Raw genomic sequence first — 22333 nt, 5'->3', positions numbered from 1 at the left:
GATACCCAGTGTGAAACAGGAAGGGACAGAGTGTACTGTGCAGGCTTAAGCACCTCCTCTGAGACTAACGCAAACTATATCCTTCAGTCTCTTGTATCCACCCTGTCATATTGACACTTAACTGTCTACAAGCCATTACCTTTGCTGGCAGCATTGAGTGTGAAACACAAGCTGCTGCGTTGCTTTTCTGCAGCCGGGTCCAGGCACCCACCCTACCCTGTTTCACTTTGAAACCACAAATGTAATTTAGAGCTTACAATGAAACATTTGGAGCTTTTCAGGAGGAAAACAGACAAGGCACATACCCAGAGCAGAGACTGAAAATCAAGTCGCCAAGTATGTGCTTGCTCTATGTAGTCAAATATCTGAAGGGTCAAGTACTTTAATTGGGGTCAGTTAGCTCAGCTGGCTGTTTGTAATGCAAAATAATTCCAACAGCATGAAGGACACTCTTTTTCAAACTCTCCCTTTGCCTGAGGCTTGGTGACCCTCAGGTTAAACCACTAGCTCTGTTTCTCTCACTCTTGCTCTCTACAGCCCTATGGTCTAGTAGGAGTATGCTGACTTCTCTTTTTATTCAGAACGGCAAAGTTAACAACTTGCCTTTTGAGGAGGGAGGATTGGATTATTAAAAATTATTTACATGATGAGAAATTGATTTTTAGGAATCTCACCTAATTAGGTTTATATACACAGCCTTCTTCATCTATCTATTGCATGCCCAGTTACCTTCTCCCCAGCCCCACCCCCCTCCCATTTATCTCTCAGCCCTTTTGCACCACCACCGCCCCCCCCCCCCCAACCCCCACCCCCACCACCTCCCAAATCCTGATGAAGGGCTTATGCCCGAATTGTCGACTCTCTTGTTCCTTGGATGCTACCTAACCGGCTTTGCTTTTCCAGCACCACACTCTTTGACTTATTCTTGCCTCCTCTACCAGCAATAATTTGCCCCCTTAAATCTCTCCACAAATGCTCCCTGACCTGCTGAGTTGTTCCAGCATTGTTGTTATTTTCAGATTTCCATCATTTGCAGTATTTTGATTTTGTCTTTAAAAACTGTTCCCAAGAAAGCTGTGTGTAGCCTTTTTAATATGCACTGGAAACAACTGAGTTATCAATTCAGGTCTTTGGTGATCCCCTGAGCAGCTATTACCAACATACACGTCAATGCCTTTCCCAAGATGTCATCTTGTGATGGACATGGATTAACTAGTCATGCATCTTAGACCTAAACTTGGCCATTTAAGAGACTCCTTTGTTCTGGGGGAGAAACATCCTTAAATATCTCTAACAGCAATGAACAAGCTTTAAGAATGAGAATCCACAAAACCCTTTCTGGTCCAGGGAGGGTGATTAGAATTACCAGATCCTGGACCTAAACAGCATTAAGCATTTTGTTTTATTGATACATACCAGCTCTAACCTTTCTGTAGCATATACTATTGGAAAAATGAATTGAATAACTCCTTGGAAATCACAATGAGTGAGTTGCTGTTTTCACAAGGTGAACAGTGGAGCAGTAACTTTTGATGGTTTTCAATTTACAGCATTTCTCTTTCTTGCTAGAAGTAGTATGCAGTAATGACCATAGACATCAGTAATTTGGCAGGAATATTTTAGCTATTGTTGTCTCTTATGGATACCCAGGCTGAGATTATGGGCTAACCATATAAATCTTGTGGGTGAGTACTTGCATCTAATATCTACTGACAGGAATATAAAAACATTAAAACTCATGTTCTATTTCCATTATAATAAAACTCCTTGCCCACTGCCGGGCAATAAAGATATCAATCTTTTAGATCCTTTAAAGTACCAACACGAGAACCTGCAAGCATTTGAAATCACTTTATCTTCAGTAAATAAATATTGTGCAGATGACAGAAAAGAATGAGAGCCAGAGTTGTGATTCGGGTAATGCTTCCTGTGAGCTGCAGCTGTTTCAACATTCTAATGGATGGCTGAACTCTCATTATGCATGTTTAGAAGTTTTCTTAAAATAAAAAAAATTGTGAATGAATGACTGTGTCCTTTTATATAATGTGGGTCTGAGGGAACGTTGGAAGAGTGATAAGTAAAGGTTAGATGTCTTATTGATTTTATCATAACTGGATGAAATTACTGAGAACCAAGGTGGTTGTTTTAAATAGTGCCCAGCAGTTCCTGTGGCTCCCTCCAAACACTTTCCAGTGGCAGTGAGTCCAACTTCACTTATTCATTTCAGAATGAATATCCCCAATTTTACCTGCTCTTTCCCCTGAGGCAGATCCATCGAGCCTGGAAACATCCTAATACCTACCTCCAGCCTCATGATGAAATTCCAGTCTTTGGTTTTGATTTTCGTCTTTCCTCTTTCCTTTCCTCTACTTGAAAGAGCATCTTAATCTTAGTAGAACTGGATACACATAAGAAAGACTTACAGTGACTTCAGTGTTTAATGTGCCAGATACTGTGTAAATGTTATTGTGAAAATGTTCTCACAAGTTTTACAAAATTCAATAACACAAATATACAAAGTTGCCAATGAGTCATCCCCTGGAAACACTTTCAAATGTGTTAATTCAATTTTCTCAAACTAAAATGAATACTATATAACAGCATTTGTAATTGGAAAGCACACATATTTGAAGGTTTGAAGCTGATTTTCAGACACTCTATCCCTGAAGTACCTAATTTCTGTTACTTTCTAACTTTTTACAAGTTTATGAACTGCAATTGAAAAAAAAAGTTGGTAGCCTGAAACTTTCAGCTGGAGACAATGCTTCAAGCAGCCTATCAAGAATAAAGTGTGGTCTGCATTATTCAGTCTGTGAACTGACAGTGGAGCAGAAGATAGGTTGGATCCATGGTTAAATCATCTCTATATTTTTGAAGCTAAATCTTCTGATGTGGGCTAGTTTGCTCAGATGGCTATATGGCTCTCAGCTTGTTCACTAAAACCTACCTCCAGAGTAAACAAAGGGCATCTGTTCCTGAAGTTCATAGAACCACAGAATCCTTACAGTGTGGAACAGGTGATTCAGCCCAACAAGTCCACAGTGAACCACTGAAGATTAACCCATCCAGATCCACTCGCCTAGCCTATTATCCTATATTGTCCTCTGACCTAACCTACACATCCCTGAACACTATGGGCAATTTAGCATGGCCAATCCATCTGACCTGCACACCTTTGGATTGTGGGAGGAAACCAGAGCACCCAATGGAAATCCACACAGACACAGGGAGAATGTGCAAACTCCACACAGACAGTCACCCGAGGTTGGAATTGTATCTGGGTCCCTGGTGCTGTGAGGCAGCAATACTAACCCCTGAACCACCGTGCCACATTGTTGTCTTGTGTCCTTGTAGTGGATGACAAGACTGATGAGCAGTCAAGCCCAATTGGACAGTTGTGAGCAGGTGACTTTTCCATAGCTAGCCACAAGTCCTACAGAGTGTTTTATACACTCTCAAATTGATGCACACTTATACTTGTGCTCATATTGGAGCCTCCTTTGATGTCCAAGCTTGAAGAACAGCAAGAATAATACTTTAAGATCAACTCCTCAAGACTTCCACTTTAACAACGAGATTAACTCACACATTTGCTGTCTTTAGCATAGAAACAATGGTCCTAAGGTGTTGACACACAGCACAGAAATCTGAAAGTCTTCCCAACTTTTGTTAAAATGTAAATTTCCATATACTGGAAGACTAAATACAAAATAATGCAAATATATTCCTGCATCAGGGTGAGTAAAACACATATTATCACCACTGACTCATTGATACAAGGAGTTGATATCTCTGGAAAGTACTTGAAAGGTGAAAGGTTAATGCACAATGAATCACTCCGGTGGAATTTATCTGCATATATCATTGGAAAACTTACATGAACCTTGAGAGCATATTTATTTAATGACAGTTCGGGTATGTTGTCGATACGTCACTCTCTCTGCAAGACAGTTTTACTGAAGCATTACTGGTAAAAGTTCCAGAGTTGATGTGCACAAAGGACTGAAGTTTATGTTTCTTTGATTTGCTAGATCGTTTTGAGCAGGAATTTGAAAATAAACTGAAAAAAATAGTTCTGTCACAAACAGTAATAATTATTTTTACAAATGCAGATAGGCACACTTTTATCAGAGTTTTGATAAGGCCTTCAGACCATAAGATATGGAGCCAGAATTGTCCATTCAGCCCAGCAAGTCTGCTCAACTTTGGCTGATCATGGGTGATATATTTCTCAACTCCATACTCCTCCCTCCTCCCTGTAACTTTTGATCCCCATACCAATCAAGAACTTATCTTTCTCTGTCTTAATGACTTGGCATCCACTATCCTCTGCAACAATGAATTGTACAGATTAACCACCCTCTGGCTGAAGAAATCCCTCTTATCTCAGTTCCAAAGGGTCATGTCTTCACTCTCAGGTTGTGCCCTAGTCTCTTCTACCAGAAGAAAGATCTTCTCCACATTCCGCTCTATCCAGGCCACTCAGTATTCTGTAAATTTTAATGCCCCCTCAATCTTCTCAACTCCCTGGAGTACAAGCTCAGAGTCCTCAACTTCTCCTCATATAACAACATCCCTGGGGAGATTCTTGAAAATCTCCTCTGGATCTGTCTAATGCCAACACATCCGTGTTTAGATATGGGGATCAAAATTACTCACAATATTCCAAATGCAGTCTGATCAGAGCCTTGTACAGCCTCAGCAGTACATTTCGGCTCTTGCATTCTAGCCCTCTTGAAAGGAATGGTAACATTGCATTTGTCTTGCTAACTGCCAACTGAACCTGCATGATAACATTAAGAACATTCTGAACTAGGACTTCCAGATCTCTTTGTGCTTCAGATTTCTAAAACCTTTCCCCATTTAGAAAATAGTCTATGCCTCTTTTGTCCACTATCCCAATTTATGAAAGCCTTCTACAGCCTCCCCACTTCCTCAACACTACCTGTCTCTCCACCTACATTTATGCCACTTGCAAACTTAGCCACAATGCCCTCAGTTCTTTCATTCAGATTGTCAATGTATAACGTGAATGATTATGATCCCAATATGAACCCCTTCCAAAATCCACAAGTCACTGCCTGCCAATCTAAAAAAGACCCCTTTATCCCCAATCTCTGCCATTTGCCAGTGAGCAAATCCTCTATCCATGCCAGTATCTTGCCCCTAACACGATGGGCTCCTATCTTATTTAGCAGCACCTTGTCAAAGCCCTTCTGGAAATCCAGATTGATCACATTCTTAGTCAAACTTGCTCATTACCTCCTCAAAGATTATTTTGTTTCTTAAACCACAGCCACCGAGTGCAATATTTCCATTAAACAAAAGCTTTACAGTTTAAAGAAATATGATTTAGTACTTCTTTCCATGCTTATTTGGCATCACTACAATGTTCTGGTCACTAAAGTAAAGGCTATAGCCAGGTCATTCTGCAAGATAACATTGGAACAAAAAGAATAAACTCTGGTTAAGCAGTAGGGAATGAATATCTAAGGCTGTTGTCATAGAATTTTATGATACAGTCCCATAATTTCTGTACTGACTCTTCACAAGTACTAGCAGTTTGTAGATTAAAATGTTTATAAGTATCCATGAAACATACCTCAAAAGATCAAATAATGACAACTTTTTTTAAAAATGTCACTTTTATTTCATAAATTTACTTTACATTTAAGCTTTCAAACATTTGAGGGAGTGCATGGTCGGAAACAAAGATTAACAAAGATTTTTTTACATGAAGGTGTACAATAGCACAGTACATATCATCAAATAAAAGATACAAAAACATCACAAGAACATGAAATCAGGGCCAGGCCACATAGCCTCGCAACACTTGAGAAGATCATGGCTGATTTGTGACTTAACTCCACAGAACCCACCTTTGTCTGTCTTCTTTTAATATCTTTAGCCAAGAAAATCGATCATTCTCAGAGTTAAAATATACTAATCTCTTACTCACCCTTGAATTTGTTAGCAATTTACACACACAATTCTGAAAATAAGCACATTTTTAACAGTCAAACAATACTGTCAAATACTGTTTAGGAGCAGCAGCCCACATTACATTTGAGGTTATGCTTTCCTCACATTCCCTCAGTAATGAGCAGTGTACAAGTCACAGAACATCCAGTCTTAATTTTCAAAAGGGATTTGGATATATATGTGAAAATAAATGCTTTTCTGGTAATTGCAGAGTCTGGGGCTAATTGAATAGCTCATCCAGCAGTACAAAATGAGCAGACAAGTCATCACGTGAGTTGTATGATTCTATAATCTAAGTTTTTTTTAACAGAATGAAATTATGTTTTGTCTGTAGGGACGTTACTGGTCTAGACAAACAATTAATAATAGAATATATTGTTAAGTGCGTTTGTCTAGCAATGACAACAGATGATTGTTAGGTTAACAATTTATCTTATCAATGATTAAACCATTCAGATCAGGAAAGTGCCAAGTTCAGCCCCTATACTGAATTAGCTGAATTCTGGATCAGTGGTGCTGGAAGAGCACAGCAGTTCAGGCAGCGCTGGTCGCTGCTCCAGCACCACTGATCCAGAATCTGGTTTCCAGCATCTGCAGTCATTGTTTTTACCTCGTTGAATTAGCTGAACTCAACTTGGGCAGAGGGAGAAAATGAGCTAGGGATTCCACTCCTAATGAGCGTGTAGCTGTGTACATTTCGTGTAGTAAGCTAGAAATGAACTCCGCTATAACATATCCTTCATGGCTTACTGCTACTCTTGGCACACTAATGCTCTCTTGATCGAGGGACTGAAATGTCCAGCACATTATGCCTCAGCAAGAAATGAATATGATCATGAGAAAAATGTTAATATATAGAAATCATTTAATTATGTATCAGTCTCTGGTCTTTCATTCGTATATAGCCATCTTGCAGACACCTACATTGTGAAAGACTTACAATTATATTGCACTTTTCACAACTTCAGGAAATTCTGAAGCGCATTTTATTTCTTTTTCTTTACTCTTTTATGGAAAATGGGTATCATTGGAAAGGTCAGCACTTGATGAAGAAACATAATTGCTCCTAAACTGAGTGGCTTGTTAGGCCATTTGAGAGGGAAATTCAGAGCCAGACTGGAGAAGATCAATAACTGGACAGATTTTTAAAACAATTGACAATCGTTTCATGGCACCATTTTTGAGATTAGCTTTCAATCTAAATTTTTTTGAACTTAATTCAAACTTCACCAGCTGCCATCTGGGATTTGAATGCATGATCCCACCATTTGTCTGGCTCTCTGGATTGTTAGTCCAGTAGACAATATCCTAAAATTTTTTGAAGCATATTCATTGTTACAATGTAGGAGATAATTTGGATATAACACAGCTTTTGATAATGCTGAAAATGTGTTGCTGGAAAAGCGCAGCATGTCAGGCAGCATCCAAGGAACAGGAGAATTGACGTTTTGGGCATGAGCCCTTCTTCAGGAATCTTCAGGCATAAGCGATTCCTGAAGAAGGGCTCATGCCCTAAACGCCGATTCTCCTGCTCCTTGGATGCTGCCTGACCTGCTGCACTTTTCCAGCAACACATTTTCAGCTCTGATCTCCAAATCTGCAGTCCTCACTTTCTCCTAGAAGCTTTTGATAATGGCCAGACAAACTGTTTCAGATGTATCTTTGCTGTGACAACTTGTAGACCCACCTGAGAAAGCAAACACGGCCTTTGTTTCACAGCTCAACTAACAAATGGTACCACAACAATACTGTACGCTCTTAGAACTACACTTAATTATCAGCGTTCATTTTTGTTATTGAGTCTCTAGTGTTAAATTTAGTTTCATAACCTTCAGACTCAAAGACCATAATGCACAAAATGAACAGGGCCCAAAACCATGCCGTTGTAATTTCAATTAAAAACTGATACTTTTATAACCCGACATTAAGAGGAAGGGATTATAATTATGTTTGTACAACTGCATTTCCAGTCAATGCCCAGAAGAAATGACATTAATGAATGACATCTGAACCTACTTCAAAACCCATCCACTAGGACAGAGTTAAAATCAGACTGCAAAATGTATTTGGATATTTAGTAGTCGGTCCACCTTACATACAGAATGATGATTATGCAGCTTTGATTTGTTGTTGTCACATTGAATTATTCATGGCATTGGAAGTCTGAGTCTCCTGTGTTTTTGCCCTTGCATAATGCAGAGGAAAGGGAATAGCTTTGTTAGGTCAGGTTTCTGTCCCATTGTGCTTCAATTGCATTTATTAAGTTAGCTAGATGTTATACAATTTGAAGTGGATGAGAATGTAGAGTTAGAAAAGTAAACACATCAGCCATGATCTTATTAAAGGTTGCAGCAGGTGTGAGGGACCAAATGGTCTATTGCTGCTCCTAATTCCTCCATTCATAGGTCATATATCCCATGGTATTGCAAGAAATGGACGAAGTGTTTGAGACTCAGGTGAGCACTCCGATGTCAATAATGAAGGAGTGATGAGAATAGCAGGAATTGTGATGGCAAGACTATCGAGTGTTAACTGTCATTCCACCACTGAAGTTAGCACCAACTCTGAGAGTTTTCATGTGCAGAATAATGAGAGAATCTATCAATTGCTGTCAGAGATTCAATACTCTACAATCATTTAGAAATCACCAAGTTGGGGAGAACAGTCTTCCTTCACTGGGAACACAATGAAATTGTACTAATCATAAATATAGATAAATTCAGACAAAAGGAACATAGGAACAAGAGCAGACCTTTCAGCCCCTCCAGTCTGATCCACCATTCAGTGAGATCACGGCTGATCTGTGGCCCAATTCCATATACCTGCCTTTGGCCCATATCGAAAAAAGATCTCAGATTTAACCTAATATCTGGCATTAACTTTTATTTGTGGAAGAAAATTGCAAACAACTACCATTCTTTGTGTGTAGAAGTGCTTCCTAACATCTCTCCAGAATGGTCTGGCACTGATTTTTTGACAATGTCCCTAGTTTGAGAATCTCTAATCAGTAGAAATAATTTGTATTTATCTACCTGTCTTTTCCTGTTAGCATAAAGTCATAGAGTAATAGAGATGTACAGCACGGAAACAGACCCTTCAGTCCAACTCATCCATGCCAACCAGATATCCCAACCCAACCTGGTCCCACCTGCCAGTACCCTGCCCATATCCTTCCAAACCCTTCCTATTCATATACCCATCCAGATGATTTTTAAAAATTGCAATTGTACTAGCCTCCACCACGTTCTCTGGCAGCTCATTCCATACATGTACCACCCTCTATGTGAACAAGTTGCCTCTTAGGTCATCTAATCACCCCTTAACCTTTTCAAATTCAAGAGAAAATAAGCCTAATTTGTATCATCGCTCTTCATAACTTAAGTCCCAAAGTCTGGGTATCGTTCTTATAAACTTATGCTGTACTCTCTCTGAGACCAATATATCCTTCTTAAGACCCATTCTAGTGGGAAAGATAATCATATAAGTATACAAATTAAGACAAAGTTTAGGTCAATTCAACCGTCACATATCCTGATGTAAAGATCAGTACAATTTATAGTCATTGTCCCAACTTCAAAAAACTGAAAATTATTCCCAAGCAGTACTTTTCTCTTTTATAATTTCTGGTGTTTTTGCAAAACTATTAATTCCATTTTGGATCTCTTTGTCAAATGTTGGTGGCAGATAGGAACACAAATTATGCTTTGTTTAGAGAATATGTCGAAGTAAAGGAATGATAATTCTGACATTATCTCTGCAAATCTCATTTATCATAATTGCATCATCAGTATAAAGTTTACCAGATTACCTGGCACATACTCTGTAATGTATTTGTTTATCATTTTCTTCTTTCATCAATCATTTAATACTCAGTTATAATCTGGAATTAATACATCAAAACATCCTTCGGGGCGATTTCCATCGGTCTTTTCTGTTCTCTTTCTCTTGTATAATTTGCATGTTGATATGCGTAGACGATTCCAATTGTAGTGACATTAAGAGCCAGAGACAGCAAGATAAGCCAAAATGAATAATCATAATTATCAACCTTAAGCCTGAATGTGGCCAGGCCTTCTTGAATTGAGTTGCTTATCAATACTGTGGATAAATTGTTCACTGATGTATTCACTGCAAATAGAACCATTGCCAGAAATGTTGAAACACCTGAAAGAAATACGTTTATTGCATTATTTAATATGTAAATAATTATCAAAACTAAGATTAGAAGTCATTTAATCTTTTATGCATTTTCTGAGTAATAGCTCCTCTTTTAACAATGTTGAGAATGAAAATCACAAATTTTAATTGGTTCCACCAAACTTCAAAAGAAAAAAAATGTTGCTCTATTTACATGCATTTTTTCTCTTTCTATTTGTTACAGTTAGGTTTTCTAAGCTGACTTAGCCAGTGACTGAAAAATGTAAATCAAATCCTAATTAAAAAGGAAGACTATTGACTACAATAAACAAATGAAACAAACTTATTTTAACAGTTTCATGGGAGGTAGATTCAGAACAGAATCTAACCAGTTCTCCACAGAGAGAGGTGAAGGAACAGGAAACTCATCGTGGTCGTTAGTTAAGAGAATTATTGAGCAAATGTTTCAAATGAGTTGCTTGATTGTGTTGGCTTCTGGTAGAAACTTGGTCAAAACACATCAGGAGCTAATTAAAGTATTTTCAAAATTGAGGTTGAAGAAGAAAACAAATATTTATTTCAAAATAGCATTGTAATCAACAGCAGTAATATACTTGCTTTTCTATACAAGTATTCATTTTAGATTAGAGGATTTTGTTGAAATTTTATTATTTGAACTCATGGATTTATCATCCAGACTTCTCTTCAATTTTAAATGACAGCACAAAATAAACATCAATATAACTGAAAATTTGTCAGGTAATCTTTTCCGTAATATTTGTGTATGGGTGGAGTAGATCACTTGTAAACGGTGATACCGTTTGGATTGAAAGTCAAACCAGTAGATTACTGGTGGCACTTTAAGTTTGAATCAAATGATTATCACTTTTATAAATCCTATTCTCGAGACTTGAGCACAAAATCTCAACTGACACGTCTAAGGGAATGTTGCATTGTCAGCGATATTGTTTTTCCAACATAATGTTAAACAAGATGCTTAGGTTGATACGACAGGTATTGTACAAAAAAGAGCAAAGGAATTTTACCATTTTCCTCATGAACATTTATCTCGAAGCAATACAATTAATAAAACCGTTTAATTTGTCATTTATCCCATAGCTGATTCACTTCTGAACTGAAAACAGAAAGTGCTGGAAATCACAGCAGGTCAGGCAGCATCCATGGAGAAAGAGCGAGCTAACGTTTCCAGTCCAGATGACTCTTCATCAGACTTGGCCAGCTCTGACAAGGAGTCATTGAGACTCGAAATATTAGCTCCAAGGATGCTGCCTGACCCACTGTGATTTCCAGCATTTGTAGCTTTTTGTATAGATTCCAGCATCTGCAGTAATTTGTTCATACAAGCTTTTTAATCTCCCTGTGTCACAAGGGACTGCATTTCAAAAATAGAGGGCATTTCAGTAGGACATTCTTGACGGAGTAGTCAATGCAGTGTGAATCTAAGTTACTTCTTCTTTGATCCTTATAAAACCATTTCATTAAAAATATGTGCTTTAACAATATAAACTTTTTAGCAACCAGTCAAACTTCTGCTTTTTAGAAATGTTTTAAGAGAAGCTTTCCTAGATGTTTGCTGCAAATGTGTTGCTGGTCAAAGCACAGCAGGCCAGGCAGCATCTCAGGAATAGAGAATTCGACGTTTCAAGCATAAGCCCTTCTCACTTATTCCTAGATGTTTACCTATCAATAAAAAGTATTCCATTAATTTGTACTCAAAGAAGACAAAAAAACCTTGCTGTGTTAAGCCATCCACATGTCCATACTGATTCATTATACTCTTCAACAGAAGACAAAGTAACAAAATATTTGACTGTGTAACCAACATGTAAAAGTAAACATTAAATACTGGAGTTTATTTGAGCTTATTTGAAATAGCAAGCCAACAATTCAATTTTATTTTTCAAAAAAATCATTCAAGTACCAATTGATTCATTCATACTTACAACTTATGGAGCTACAAGTGTAAACACCGACTGGCCCACAGATGTTCTCATATGGATTACTGATGCTATTGTACAGGGTGACTATGGCACTTAGCAGTGAAAACAACAACCCAAACACAATGAACAGGATAACTAGGATGTGGATTGCTCTTGCAGTGTTTGCATTTTTAAAACATTCCAAAACTGAAAGAAAAGACACACAACAATAGGCAGATGTTATGTTTAATATCTTGCAAAACAAAACTCATGAAAACAATCATTCATTATCTGCAATATTTGAAAAATTCAACACAATTACAAGTTTGCCTGAAGGTGTGGAACAAGTGAAATTTATAATGTTTAATGGCTAATCATCCATCCCTTGAACTATGAGATATGATGTAACTGCTACTTTGAGATAACTATTTTTTTGTTAAGACCATAAGACATAGAAGTGGAAGTAAGACCATTCGGCCCATCGAGTCCACTCCACCATTCAATCATGGCTGATGGGCATTTCAACTCCACTTACCCGCATTCTCCCCGTAGCCCTTAATTCCTTGTGACATCAAGTATTCATCAATCTCTGCCTTGAAGACATCTAGCGTCCCGGCCTCCACTGCACTCCGCGGCAATGAATTCCACAAGTGCACCAATCTCTGGCTCAAGAAATGTGTCCACATTTCTGTTCTGAATTGACCCCCTCTAATTCTAAGGCTGTGTCTACGTGTCCTAGTCTCCTCGCCTAACGGAAACAATTTCCTAGCGTCCACCCTTTCCAAGCCATGTATTATCTTGTAAGTTTCTATTAGATCTCCCCTTAATCTTCTAAACTCCAATGAATACAATCCCAGGATCCTCAGCCGTTCCTCGTATGTTAGACCTACCATTCCAGGGATCATCCGTGTGAATCTCCATTGGACACGCTCCAGTGCCAGTATGTCCTTCCTGAGGTCTGGGGACCAAAACTGGATGCAGTACACCAAATGGGGCCTAACCAGAGCTTTATAAAGTCTCAGTAGCACAACGGTGCTTTTATATTCCAACCTTCTTGAGATAAATGACAACATTGCATTCGCTTTCTTAATCACGGACTCAACCTGCATGTTTACCTTTAGAGAATCCTCGACTAGCACTCCCAGATCCCTTTGCACTTTGGCTTTATGAATTTTCTCATCGTTTAGAAAGTAGTCCATCCTTGTATTCTTTTTTCCAAAGTGCAAGACCTCGCATTTGCTCACATTGAATTCCATCAACCATTTCCTGGACCACTCTCCCAAACTGTCTAGATCCTTCTGCAGCCTCCCCACTTCCTCAGTACTACCTGCCTGTCCACCTAACTTTGTATCATCGGCAAACTTCGCTAGAATGCCCCAGTCCCTTCATCCAGATCATTAATATATAACGTGAACAGCTGCAGCCCCAACACTGAACCCTTTGGGACACTGCTTGTCACCGGCTGCCATTCCAAAAAAAAACCTTTTATCTCAACTCTCTGCCTTCTGTCAGACAGCCAATCCTCAATCCATACCAGTAGCTCACCTCGAACACCATGGGCCCTCACCTTGCTCAGCAGCCTCCTGTGTGGCACCTTATCAAAGGTCTTTTGAAAGTCTAGATAGACCACATCCACTGGGTTTCACTGGTCTAACCTACTTGTCATTTCTTCAAAGAATTCCAACAGGTTTGTCAGGCACAACCTCCCCTTACTAAATCCATGTTGACTTGCTCTAATCCGACCCTGCTCTTCCAAGAATTTAGAAACCTCATCCTTAATGATGGATTCTAGAATTTTACCAACAACCGAGGTTAGGCTAATTGGCCTATAATTTTCCATCTTTTGTCTTGATCCTTTCTTGAGCAAGGGGGTTACAACAGCGATCTTCCAATCATCTGGGACTTTCCCTGACTCCAGTGACTTTAGAAAGATCTCAACCAACGCCTCCGCTATTTCCTCAGCCACCTCCCTCAGAACTCTAGAATGTAGCCCATCGAGGCCAGGAGATTTATCAATTTTAAGACCTTTTAGCTTTTCTAGCACTTTCTCTTTTGTAATGGCAACCATACTCAACTCAGCCCCCTGACTCCCTTTAATTGTTGGGATATTACTCATGGCTTCCACTGTGAAGACTGACGCAAAGTACTTATTAAGTTCTCCAGCTATTTCCTTATCTCCCATCACTAGGCTTCCAGTATCAGTTTGAAGTGGCCCAATGTCTACTTTTGCCTGTTGTTTGTTTCTTATGTATTGAAAGAAACTTTTACTATCATTTCTAATATTACTGGTTAGCCTACCTTCATATTTGATCCTCTCCTTCCTTATTTCTCTCTTTGTTATCCTCTGTTTGTTTTTGTAGCCTTCCCAATCTTCTGATTTCCCAGTGCTCTTAGCCACTTTATAGGTTCTCTCTTTTTCTTTAATAGATTTCCTGACTTCCTTTGTCAGCCATGGCTGTCTAATCCCTCCCCGGATAATCTTTCTTTTCTTGGGGATGAACCTCTGTACAGTGTCCTCAATTATACCCACAAACTCCTGCCATTTTTGCTCTACTGTCTTCCCCGCTAGGCTCTGCTTCCAGTCTATTTTTGTCAGTTCCTCTCTCATGCCCTCATAATTACCTTTATTTAACTGTAACACCATTACATCTGATTTTGCCTTCTCTCTTTCAAACTGCAGACTGAACTCTACCATATTATGATCGCTGCTTCCTAAGTGGTCCCTTACTTTAAGATTTTTTATAAAGTCTGGTTCATTACATAGCACTAGGTCCAGAATAGCCTGCTCCCTTGTGGGCTCCATGACAAGCTGTTCCAAAAAGCCATCCTGTAAGCATTCCATGAATTCCCTTTCTTTGAATCCACTGGCAACATTATTTACCCAGTCCACCTGCATATTGAAGACTCCCATGATCACCGTGACCTTGCCTTTCTAACATGCCTTCTCTATTTCCCGGTACATGTTGCGCCCCTGGTCCTGACCACTGTTAGGAGGTCTGTACATAACTCCCATTATGGTTTTTTTTGCCTTTGTGGTTCCTCAATTCCACCCACACAGACTCCACATCATCCGACGCTATGTCATTCAGTGCCATAGACTTAATTTTGTTCTTCACTAACAAGGCAACCCCGCCCCCTCTGTCCACCTCCCTGTCTTTTCGATAAGTTGAAAATCCTTGGATGTTTAACTGCCAGTCCTGACCCCTCTGCAACCACGTCTTTGTGATGTCTACCACATCATAATCATTCATGATGATCTGTGCCATTAGTTCATCTGCTTTGTTACGAATGCAAGAAGCATTCAGGTAAAGTGCCTTAATGCTAACTTTCTTATCATTAGAGATATTGGAAGTCATAAGATGTCCTAAGTTATCCTTCCTTTTTGCTGCATTCCCAGTCTGCCTCAAGTTTAAATCCGCCTACACACATGCTATCCTGCTGCTTATCTTTCCATTTACTCCATACTCCCTGACGCTTTCACTTTCCCTTCCCCCCAACTCAGAAGTGTAAAGTCCTACTGACCACCCTATTTATCCTCTTCGCTAGAACATTGGTACCTGATCGGTTCAGGTGGAGACCGTCCCAACGGTACAGATCCCCCCCATTTCCAAAACTGATGCCAATGCCCCATGAAGTGGAATCCCTCTTTCCCACACCAATCCCTTAGCCACGTGTTTACTTCCCTAATTTTCTTATCCCTATGCCAATTGGCACGTGGCTTGGACAGTAATCCGGAGATTAGGACCCTTGAGGACCTGTACTTTAATTTCCTTCCTAGTGCTTGATAATTCCCAAACAGGTTAATTAGCTTATTTGGTCTGCTGTTGATTAGCTATTATTTAAAACAACTGAAATAATCTTGTGAGGTATATTCCTGCTCTGTGATTGGGTGCTGAATTAGCCGATTATAACTGACGTTGGTTTGGTGCACCAGCTCCACTCTTCACTGGTAATAACAGAATTTAAATTTGAGTCAAGTGATGGCATGGCCAGTTACAGAGGAACCTCGATTATCTGGCATTTGATTAACCGAATTTCGGATAATCCAAATAAGATCACAAGGTCCCAATGTTTGACTAGCAATGTTATCTGACATTCAATTATCTGACATTTGCTTAACTGAATGAAATACTCCCCACCTCTCTCCTTCGGATAATCGAGGTTCCTTTGCATATGGGGTTTAGACGATATCTGGTTTAATATTAGAAACAATTCAGCTATGTATGTCAACAAATAATAACAATACTTACTTAAGCAATCATGCGAAGGTAATTGACTAAAACAGACTCAGACTGTGCGTAGATAGGAATGGTTTATATTCTAATTTCGCAGACTGAATAAAGAAACAAGATACCTCTTATCCCTTTGGGCCTGATCCACCATTCAATAAGATCATGGCTCTTCTCATTTTAACCTCAACTCTGCTTTTTTTAAAATTAAAGATTCTGCATTCACCGTCTTTTGAGGAAAGGAATTCCAAAGACTCACAACCCTCTGAGAGAAAAAAAACAAATGTTTCCTCATCTCTGTTTTAAATGGGTGACTCCTTACTTTTAAATTATGATCCCAAGTTCTAGATTCTCCCACAAGAGCAAACATCTTTCTAGTATCTACCCAATCAAGCCGCTGTTCTATATTGCAATTAAGTCACCTCTGACTGTTATAAATCCCTTAGGTTACGGGCCTAGCGTGTCTAACCTACTGTCATAAGGCAAACGCTCATTCTAGGTATTAGCCCAGTAAACCTTTTTTGAACTGCTTCCAACGTAATAACATTCTTCTGCAAATGTGGTGATCAGTACTGTACACTGTATTCCAGTCTCACCAATGTCCTATATTAATAAAGCATAAGCTCCCTACTCTAACATTCAATTCCCTTCGCAATAAACCATCACATTCTATTAGCTTTCCTGAATACTTGCTGTACCTGCACAACTAACCTTCAGTGATTCAAGAACAGAACATCGAGATCTCTCCACACCTCAGAGCTCTGCAACCTCTCACTAATGAAGTAATTTACTTTTATTTTATTATTTTTGCCAAAATGGACAATTTCATGCTTTCCTAAACTGTATTCTATTTGCCAGACTTTTGTCAACTCACTTAACTTATCCATAATTCTTTGCGGCTCCTCCTGTCTCCTTCCCAATTTATTTGTCTACATATCTTTGTGCCATTAAATATTTAGCTAGCACACATTCCATTTCTTCATCCATATCATTGATATTAAATTACATAACTTGAGCCAAATATGGTTACAAAATAAAAGCTGTATCACCCCATAGGAGGTTCCACAGATTTCTCAGATATCTTCTCCTCTCCAGACATTACAAAATCTCAATAAAAATGCAAAATGGATCACAATTCTTCACTATCAATGACACAACCTTGAAATTCCCTCTAAGGCTGCTCCACAATAGACTGCTTCAAACTCTAGTGATTCACCTTCCTTTCCTGGGGTTGCAGTCCCTTGGATTCTTGGAAACTGCATTTCAGCACTTACTCATAATGCCTTTTCACCATTCACATAAGCTCCATTAGTTAGAACTGCCCCTGGATTTTCCCTCATCTCTCATACCAATCGGTTTCACAAAGCAAATACTATTTATTGTAAGCCTTCAAATCCCCCTCGTTGTTTCACTGAACTCCCAACTTCTTTCAATCTCTTCACAGCTCCTATGACTTCCCTAAGCGTTCATCACACAGATGTATGCAACTGTACTAAGATTCCCCTGGGCATCAGCTACACTGAACCCTTATAGATCAGTTGTCTTTAGCACACAGCTAACAGCAATCCTGTCTAATATGGAATCTGCTTCTCTCTCTCTCTCTCTGCACACATGTACTGACTTCCAGTTTCACTGCCTGTAATCTTTAAATGTCTCCTTAGTGACCCCAAGAATGCACTCAAGTAAAATATTGAAACCTTTGCAACAAGCCCTGCATCTATTGCTAGACAGAATTGGATGCAATTAATATTTTGGAACAGTCAAATGTAATAAACCCTTAGAATTCAGTTTTTTAACTGTAAATATTTTCACAGAGTGCTTGTTTATAGCACAAATTGCATGCAACAAAAAGCAAAAATTCATCTCACTGGACCAAGATATTGGAAATATATTTTGCTGTTTGTAACCAAGTTATAAAACAAAGGATTTGATGACTAAAATAAAAAAAGTAATCTTATATCTACCTCAATTTATTTGGTTGCTGGAATGTGTTTTTTTATGATTAGTCTAGTAGGTCATTAAAATGATTTTTTAAAAAATCAAAAGCAACCTGCAACACATTTTATATATTTTCATTTCTATGAAATCATAGATCTGGGATCCAATCGATTAAATCCATAATTCTAAAGTACATTTTTATTAAATTTAATCTTATTTCATATTTAATGGAGGGATAACATCGATGCTTTTCCAAGAAGCATTAAATTATCAATCACATATTGAAGAAAATAGGGTGAAAAAGACTTATACTGTCACTAAGAGACAAAATGGCTACTGTGTTTCGACATATTATAAGGTGGAGAACATTTAAAAGAGATTTACAATTTTGTTGCCGGGATGGAAGGTTTGAGTGTTAAAGAAAGGCTGGGAATTTTTTCACTAGAACACATGAAGTTGAGGGTGATCATATAAAAGCTTATAAAATAATAAGGGGCATAGTAGTTGTCTTTTCCCTAAAGGTAGTTGTCTTTTCCCTAAAGGGCTTATTTTTAAAGTGCAAGGAGAGAGGTTTTTTTTAAAAATGAGAGGCCAACTTTTTACACAGTGGGTCATTCACGTTTGGAATGAGGAAGTGGTGGATGTGGGTGTAATTACAATGCTTAAAAGTTATTTGGATAAGTACATGAAATTGAAAGGTTTGGAGGGATATGAGCCAGGAGCAGGCAGGTAGACTAGTTTAGTTTGGGATTATATCCAATCTGTTTGGAATGAAGAGTCTGTTTCCATATTGTGTGACTGTATGACTCCATGCAAATCTAATATACTTTGTGAATTTGCCTTATACTAATGTAATACTCCAGGGCAGAACCTGTCCCACTTTCCTACAGTCAGTTGTAGTGGTCTTCTAGTGGATCTGTCCCATCCATTTTCAAGTCAGCGGTCTCCTGACTGGTATGCCCCAGCCTGTTTCAGTAGCAGCAGAGATATCTGGGGCACCAGATGGTCCTGATGAGTGACAGAAATGGGATGGCCAGCAGGAAGGCAGAACTTAAGACAGGACTTCAACTCCTTTTTCAACATTTCCATGTTGGTAAGGTATGGCCAGGGAGAGGAATCACAGTTAATGTGGAAAGGCAACATTAGGCCTCATCACCTCACTTTCCTGCCACGCAATGATAGTTGTTGAAAACTTAGCACAATATCTGTCTATAAATACACACAATACTGGCAAGACAGAGAAAGTGTCAATATAAACAGAAAATGTATCTTATTATTTTATATAATCATGTCACCAATAAATAAAATGGACAGTTAGAGAAAAATATATGTGGCTCACAGTAGACTAAATTTAACAATTTCAAAATGGTCTGGATCATGTCTCTACAGATTTGTAACATATTTCTTTCAGAAGAATAAATATTTGGAGAAGAATAAATTGCAGTTCATGGGGAAAGAACAGGGGGCTGAGCTACAATAGGGTAGCTTTTTCAAAGAGGCCCAGCCATGATGGGCTAATAGATTAGTTTTGTGTTGTACCATTCCATAATCCATTCTCTCACAGAACTTGAATGTTCAAGTTGTCTTGTAAATGTCAGTACTTCACTGTATTTAAAAAAAAGCAATTACCTTTTATACTGCCATCAGGTATGAAAATTGGACAGCCAGATTTTTCACGCTGTCCATCAAACAATCCATACTTAAGGTTCATTTCTCCGACTGCATCACCACTTTTATTCTCGCAGGTTACTGCAGTGTCAACCCATGAATCCATTGCTAATATTGCAGATATTAACATGCAAGTCACCAGACTGACAGAAAATCCTCCCAGAAACATTAACTTCTTCCTCAGAGATGGCATTTTCTCACACTATTATGGCCTAAGTTATATACAAAATAATTTCAAATCAAAATATATTTAAATTTTAATGTCTTCGATCGCAATATTTAGCAACCTCCGTTTGTACTGTCTGACTAGGCAGTTGCTTGCCTTGTGAGTAGTACACCTATCCGGATATGGCGAAAAAGATGGACCTTGTATCGAGAGTGGCAGCAATAAAGTGCCATAATTATTGAACCTTGCCCAGGAGCAATTGGTTGCCATAGTTTTGTTTATTATAAGTGAAATACAGAAGAGAAACAGTTTCATATGATGCATGCTTTTTTAATCGAGACTGCTGATGGACTACAAACAATCATTTAGGTTTTGCATTCTTCCCTGTTCAAATACAGTTTAAGGTTAATCAAAGTAACCTCACTAAAAATTACAATAGCAAGCATATATCTCTATGAAATAACTGTAAGTCACAATTTGAAAGGGGAAATACTAATCTACTGTAACAAAATCTCCAACAATTCAAAGAATCTTAAATCAAATCATAACAATGGACTCCAGTCATCCACCTTCTCGCTTCCCAGCTGTTCACCTTCTGGGTTCAGGTAGGCACTCAGTGCTTCCTTTCCAGGGATACCTGGGCACAGGCATCACCAGAAACAAAAGCATTATGTCAGGTTGAATGACCCACTCAATCTTCAACTGCCTGGATCTGTTGATGGCAACCTTGACCAGGCCAAAGAGTACTACCATGGGTAGCATGGTGGCTCAGTGGTTAGTACTGCTGCCTCACAGCGTCAGGACCTGGGTTTGATTCCAGCCTCCGGCAACTGTCTATCTGTAGTTTTCACATTCTCTCTGTGTCTGTGTGGATTTCCTCCAGGTGCCCTGGTGTCCTCCCACAATCCAAAGGTGTGCATGTTAGGTGGATTGCTATGTTAACTGCCCATAGTATCCAGGGATTTGCAAGCCAGATGGATTAGCCATGGAAATGTAGGGTTACAGGGATGGGAGGGGCGTTGATCTGGATTGGATACTCTTTAGAGAGTCAGTGTGCACTCAATGACCTGAATGGCCTACTTCCAAGTTATAAGGATCCTATGATTTTCCCAATGTGTCTGAACAAAATATATTGGGGGTTAAACTAGATTGTCAATGAAATTGGTCACTGGTTATGAGTGCATGGTTACCCCTATCACACTCAATCTCAGCAATTGTTATTACCTGCACAATTCCACATATACAGCATATCCAACAGTGAATGTATTGCAGGGTGGCTGCACACCTTAACAGGGGTTGAGGTTCATATGAGGCTAATGCCATTTAAAGCTAAACTGTGCCACTCACATTGGACAAAAACAAAATATTGCAGATACTGGAAATCTGAAACAAACACAGAAAATGCCAATGAAACTCAACGGGCTTAGCAGCATATGAAGAAAAATTAATGTTTTGAGTCCAAAATGACTCTTCGTCAGAATAAATTTTCTGTGTTTGTTTCCTTTTATTATTGTTATGTATTTAGGTTGCAGAAGGAGCTGAAATTGCACATAAAACATTTAAAGTCCTTCAGAAAGGACCAGAAGTAGGAAAGATAGGTTTAGGATGCTTTGTTGGAGTCACTAGCATTATTGCATATCAAGTGTGCACAGGTGATAGGCTTTAACTGGTTATTTACTTTTAATAGACAAAGTCTGAAAATGTGATATTGGGTTAGGAAGTGCACATTTGTAATGTGTAAGTCTGTATGTAAATGATCATAAAGCTAAGTAAGAATTCACTCAGGTTCTACAAACCAGCTGGTTTAGCTAGTTTAAAACATTGAAAAAGAGGTGTTTGATTTGTGTTGACTGTGAAGTGATCAGAAATGGAATTAGTGCTATTTTTAACTTAAACTGACACCCTGAGTTAGAAAGCTATATGTGCTGCAAGGCTAAATTGTGTGATCTTAATTTATTTTAACAAATCTTTAGCATTGCTCTGGTGATTGTTATGGAAGCTTAACTGTCTTGTGTACAACATGTTCATGTGTTATGTGTGTTGCTATGGACAAATTTCTAAGCAGAATACAGAATGACACATAAGGGTCAATTGGTGCTGTAATGTGTTGTCTCGCAGTCCTATTAGCTTCACTTAAATACAATCTAGGCTGCAGAGATGAAAGTCTTCTTTCTGTGTTGCATGTAATGAGTGTGCACTGTTGCAGTCATGATCTTATCAAACACCAGAGCAGGTTCAGAGAGCTAAAAGACCTACTCTAGCTCCTACATCCT

General features: G+C 38.7%; 1 protein-coding gene across 1 annotated transcript; it reads right to left on the bottom strand.

The window, feature by feature from the left end:
- Positions 1 to 9868: 9868 nt before the first annotated feature.
- LOC132826143 (clarin-3) lies at positions 9869 to 20087 on the bottom strand. Its single transcript, XM_060841788.1, has 3 exons — positions 19856 to 20087; positions 12084 to 12266; positions 9869 to 10146 (listed from the first exon to the last, which is right to left on the bottom strand). The coding sequence occupies exons 1-3, from the start codon at positions 20085 to 20087 to the stop codon at positions 9869 to 9871; spliced, it is 693 nt and encodes a 230-aa protein (XP_060697771.1).
- Between the last annotated feature and the right edge of the window lie 2246 nt (positions 20088 to 22333).

This window comes from Hemiscyllium ocellatum, chromosome 22, assembly GCF_020745735.1.
Source record: "Hemiscyllium ocellatum isolate sHemOce1 chromosome 22, sHemOce1.pat.X.cur, whole genome shotgun sequence".
In the NCBI taxonomy this organism is placed as follows: domain Eukaryota; kingdom Metazoa; phylum Chordata; class Chondrichthyes; order Orectolobiformes; family Hemiscylliidae; genus Hemiscyllium; species Hemiscyllium ocellatum.
Note: the sequence above shows the minus strand (reverse complement) of the source record. Positions and strands in the feature narration are given on the sequence as shown.

Coding starts and splice junctions, on each gene's coding strand:
- LOC132826143 (XM_060841788.1), bottom strand. CDS start 20,087: ATGCCATCTCTGAGGAAGAAGTTAATGTTTCTGGGAGGATTTTCTGTC. Junction 12,267..19,855: donor ACCTGATGGCAGTATAAAAG/GTAATTGCTTTT, acceptor CTTTTCTTTCAG/TTTTGGAATGTTTTAAAAAT. Junction 10,147..12,083: donor CACTTGTAGCTCCATAAGTT/GTAAGTATGAAT, acceptor TATTTCTTTCAG/GTGTTTCAACATTTCTGGCA.